The sequence below is a fragment of the Zingiber officinale genome, chromosome 4B (assembly GCF_018446385.1).
Source record: "Zingiber officinale cultivar Zhangliang chromosome 4B, Zo_v1.1, whole genome shotgun sequence".
Taxonomy (NCBI): domain Eukaryota; kingdom Viridiplantae; phylum Streptophyta; class Magnoliopsida; order Zingiberales; family Zingiberaceae; genus Zingiber; species Zingiber officinale.
In genome coordinates, this window is record NC_055993.1 from 60,869,809 (window position 1) to 60,874,588 (window position 4,780).

General features: G+C 33.5%; 1 protein-coding gene across 1 annotated transcript; it reads left to right on the forward strand.

The window, feature by feature from the left end:
* Nucleotides 1–3,627: 3,627 nt before the first annotated feature.
* Nucleotides 3,628–4,390, forward strand: LOC121977569. Its single transcript, XM_042530068.1, has one exon. The coding sequence runs from the start codon at nt 3,692–3,694 to the stop codon at nt 4,223–4,225; it is 534 nt and encodes a 177-aa protein (XP_042386002.1). The 5' UTR covers nt 3,628–3,691; the 3' UTR covers nt 4,226–4,390.
* Nucleotides 4,391–4,780: the final 390 nt, after the last annotated feature.

A 4,780-nucleotide genomic window follows, 5' to 3' on the forward strand; every position in this document is an offset into this window, starting at 1 on the left:
GTCAACTTATTTTTTACATGCATTTTTATGATCAGGAGATTTATATAAATTCATAGGAATTGATTTCATCTAATTCCAACCTATATAGGTAAATCAACTAATTTGAGAAAGTTTATTTTAAAAAAAATAATATTTACAATCTGAGATAAATTTTAATATTTGTTGCAGAATCTGTGATGAATTTTGAAATTCATTGTAGATCTATGATGAATTTTAAAATTCATCGCAGATTTGAGATTTTATATATATAAATTTCAATTTTTTGAAGTCGGTTGAGGTACCTAGAATGCTCGAAATGAGATGAAACTAATTCCTATAGGTTTCTATAAATCCCTTGATTTTATAAATATCCTCAACTACTAATTTTACCCCACCTATGATTTTTTTACCATGAAGGTACCCGAAAAACATTAATCACCTTCATAAAATCAATGATCTTAATATATTAGGTAAAATTGATATTTGAGAACATCTATATGATCAGTGGATTTATATGAACCTATAAAAACTAGTTTCATCTTATTCTGAGCTCTCTCGGTATATCAGCCGGCTTTAGAAAGTTTAATTATTTTTTTTTAAAAAATAAATCTACGATGATTTTCAAAATTCGTTACAGATTCTGCGACAAATTTCTAAATTCGTGGCCGATCTGCGACAAATATCAAAGTTTATCGCAGAATCTGTGATGATTTTCAAAGTTTGTCACAACATCCGTGATGAATTTCAAAGTTCATCGCAGATTTGATATTTTATATATATATATATATATAAATTTGAAATTTTCGAGGCTGGTTGAGGAAAAAAATGATTTTTGCGACGAATACTAATTTCATCACAAAATTTGTGATGAATCCTAAATTCATCATAAAATTTGCAACGAAACTTAAATTCGTAGCAATATTTGCAACGAATCCTAAATTTGTCGCAATAATTTGAGATGAATGAATTTTTTATCGCATATTCAATGACAAATATGGTAGTTTGTCGCTAATTTCCAATGAGTTTTGCGACGAATAATATTTTTTTTCTAACTGCCGTTGAAAATATTTTTGTCGTAAATGTTGTTGCTAAACTGCGACAAGTTCATTTTTTGTTGCAAAAGTTGTCGTAAATTTATGACGAATATTTTTTGTCACAAATATTTGTCGCTAAATTATAATTTTTTTTACTGTGTGAGTCAAAAGTTATGGTTCTCTAATTTTACGTCAGTAACATATTGTTGTTGGTTTCTTAATATCAATAATACATTGTTGTTGGGTTTTTAAGATTAGCAACACCAGGACCAATAACATCGTTGTTGATGACTTAAACTTTAATAGATTATAACTTTTGATTGAGGTTAAACTAAAGAAAGCATAATATATCAAATCAAAGCTCATTAAGAGATCTTTGATTGGATATATTGTATGTCCTATGATTCAGTCTGAGTAAAAAAAAAAATGGTCTTTTAAAATTTAATTAAGCAACATGTTGTTGCTCATTATAAATGAAGTTAGAAGCTCACTATAAATGGTATGACGATTGTATTCACTATCCAACATGATAAATAAATAAGGCTCCTATATATTAGATAAAATTAATTTTTTTTTATTTTAAAATGTCTTAGGTCCATTAGTACTTTTGGGATAAATTGACTGATGGACCTAAGGATGTCCAAATTACTCGAAACAAACTCAATAGAAAATAATTCTCATACTATAAAAAATATCAATTTACAATTGTCATATCATAAAATTACAATAATAATAGTAACAAAAGTTTTTTTTTAGTTTTACAATAACAACATACAAAAAGAGCATAATAATTTACACAAAGTGACAATTAGTAGTATACATCAATAATAATTATGTAGACAACAACTATAATAAAATATTATGAATATTCCTCTTTAAGATCCACAACAAACTAGTATGCTTGCCATTATATTGACTAAGAAAAGTAAAGTTCTCTCTATCATCTAATGAAAAATTAAGTTTTCTAGTCTTTTCAAGTATCTTAGGTGATTCTTTGTAGTAAAATACCTCAAGTTTTTACAAATGCCCTCGCAGATTCAGCAACCAAAGATCATACCTAGAAAAATAGAAAGAAAATGAAAGAATAAAGAAGCTAGAAATAGGTTACTAGAAAAATCAATAATAGAAAACTCAAAAAATAGAAAATAGAATACTAATTTGCATATAAAAAATTGATTATTTTCATTGTTATGAACATCATAATAGATAAACTTTTTAAAAATTATATAAATTTTAAGTAAGAAAAGTAAATTTATTACTTTATATATTAAATTATTAATATTTCATTACTCATGAAGAACTAGTGACATAAACTCGTAGTATAAATTTAGTGTGTATACTATTAAGTAAGTTTGATCAAATATATACATAATCTGATTTTTACTTTTTAAAAAATATGATCTCCCATCCATCCTCCATGTCTGTCTTGACTAGTTTCTTCCATCATCATCTACCTTGGCATTTCATCAAATACGTACCGGTCAAAAAAATAGAATCATTCTAAAACCCACAAAGTTTAAATGTTTAATTTAAAATCAAAAGCTTACTTTGTCATCAAGGATGCACCAAAACTCCGGTGACTGGAGTCATCCTTTGGCGAAGAATCAATGTAGTCTATCTCATCATTCGGAAGTGCTCATTTTCCTTCTCTGATGACCATCTTTTCTGACTCATCGGATTTTACTTCCAACAATAACAAGATACTCAAAACAAAGATCAAATATTGAAAAATTAAAAGAAAAAATGTAACGCAATAATATAATGTGAGGATCAGGAAAAGAGAGTGAATGAAGTTGGATTGGAATAGTGAGAAAAAAAAAATCATCCTTGGTGCCTCTTTTAAAATTGACGGAGTTGACCATAGTCATCGACTTGTCATGTCTCTTTAAACTGTTGGGTGGAAGCGAAGGGTTGACAACGGATAATCGTCGTCGGTGCTCCGACGATGGACGAAACAAAGATGAAAGAGTAGGGAGGGGAGCTTAAGTTTTTTTTTCAAAAAATAAAATAAAATAAAAAAGCAAGAGGAATATTTAGGAAAGAAAATGGAAATAGATACATGATTTGATCAATTCTAAAATGAGTACATTTGTCTTGGATAATATGCACAACTAAGTACATGATTTGATGAATGTCTAAATAAATAGCAGTTTATACAATTTAAAAATAAACCCCTAAAATATTCATTCTATTTAAATTTTATAGAGTTTAAGTATGCATCAGTTCAGCAAAAGAAGATCACAAAATCAAAGAATACCATAAGCCCAATAGGTGCCCCATGGGTGTAATCGAATCACAAAGGAAGTAAATCACAGATAGCCATTAGACCCATCTGAAAGGACGGGTGTATCCGAATTCATACTTGGGCAAGACTTGTTATCAGTGAGATATGATTTAATTTTCTACATCTGTAAATATTATTTCAGATGACCTGCTAAGACTGAATAAACCCATGATTTATTCATTTGCGGAGGATGATGATTTCATCTTTTTGTCATCAGCCATAAGCCCAAATAAGTCGGTTGGCATATTCCATTCTATTGTGTTGGCTTGCCTAACGCACCATCTTCTTCCGTCACGGAGAAAGGACCCCTCCAAGAAGACGACAGCTATAAAATACAAGCAGACACAAGCAAGTCAACATTGGTCCTTCCTTTTCCTCGCCAGTCCAATCCGCCATGGCTTTCTTCTGCGACGCCGGCTCCTCTAATCTCCTCCTCGCCGTACTCTGCCTCCTCAGCGCCTCCGTTTCCGCCCGCCCCGGCGTCCTCTTCTTACATCCTTGCAACACCCTTTTCGTCACTTACACCGTTTCGACCACCGACGCAGCCCTCTCAGGTGGCCGCACCGGATCCGTCTCCATCTACCGCATAATCAAGCCCTCCCTCACCTTCGACGCCGATCCCCGCCCCGCGACGATCCCGCGTTCGGGAATCGTCCTCCCGCGCCGAGAGGCCGCCCCCACCAATCCCGAGCCCTTAGTTTTCAGCTCCCTCCAAGAGCGCGCCAAGGATATCCTGGTGGTCGTTATCGGCCTTCTCTTCGGGGTCGGCTGCGGCGCCCTCACCGCGGCCACCATGTACTTGGCCTGGTCCCTCATCAGCCACGGGCACGAGATTTGCTGCTCTGATGCCTACAGCGAGGAGGAAGAGGAGGAGGATGTGGCCGAGTACCCCAACCAGGAGGGATATGTCAAGATCCCTGCTGCTTAACCGATGCCCATCAAGGAAAGGTATGAATCTAATTAATGTTTCCACATTACGATTCGCGCCGGGAATTGGCATATATAATTATCCATCTTTCGATTTATATGTCAGACATTGCTACTTATGTTGCTAATGCGGATCTAGTATCATCTATGGAATAACTTCAAAATCTGTCTCGAGCGCTGTTTACTTTCATAGTTCTATGTTCTTGTATCTGATGCTTCTTCGTCACGATTCCATGCTTTACATAACTCATTACTTTATCTTTATGAAAATAACTTAACGCTCATAGGCACGGTTTACATTGGTGAAAAGGAAGATGGAAACAATTACAAAATAGCACACGAGTGCCAACAATTTACGTATATTTTTGTGTTAATTTTCCTCCTCCAGCATTTTACATTCAGATGGGTGGCAAGCAATTCTATAGGGAAACCTGTGATACCTATAATAATTAATATTACTATACGAGAATATTTTAAACCCTGGAATTGACTTCGACATGTAATGGTATTTCTAGAAATCAAACATTGGAAATATACACTTTGGTGTTCTTGTTTA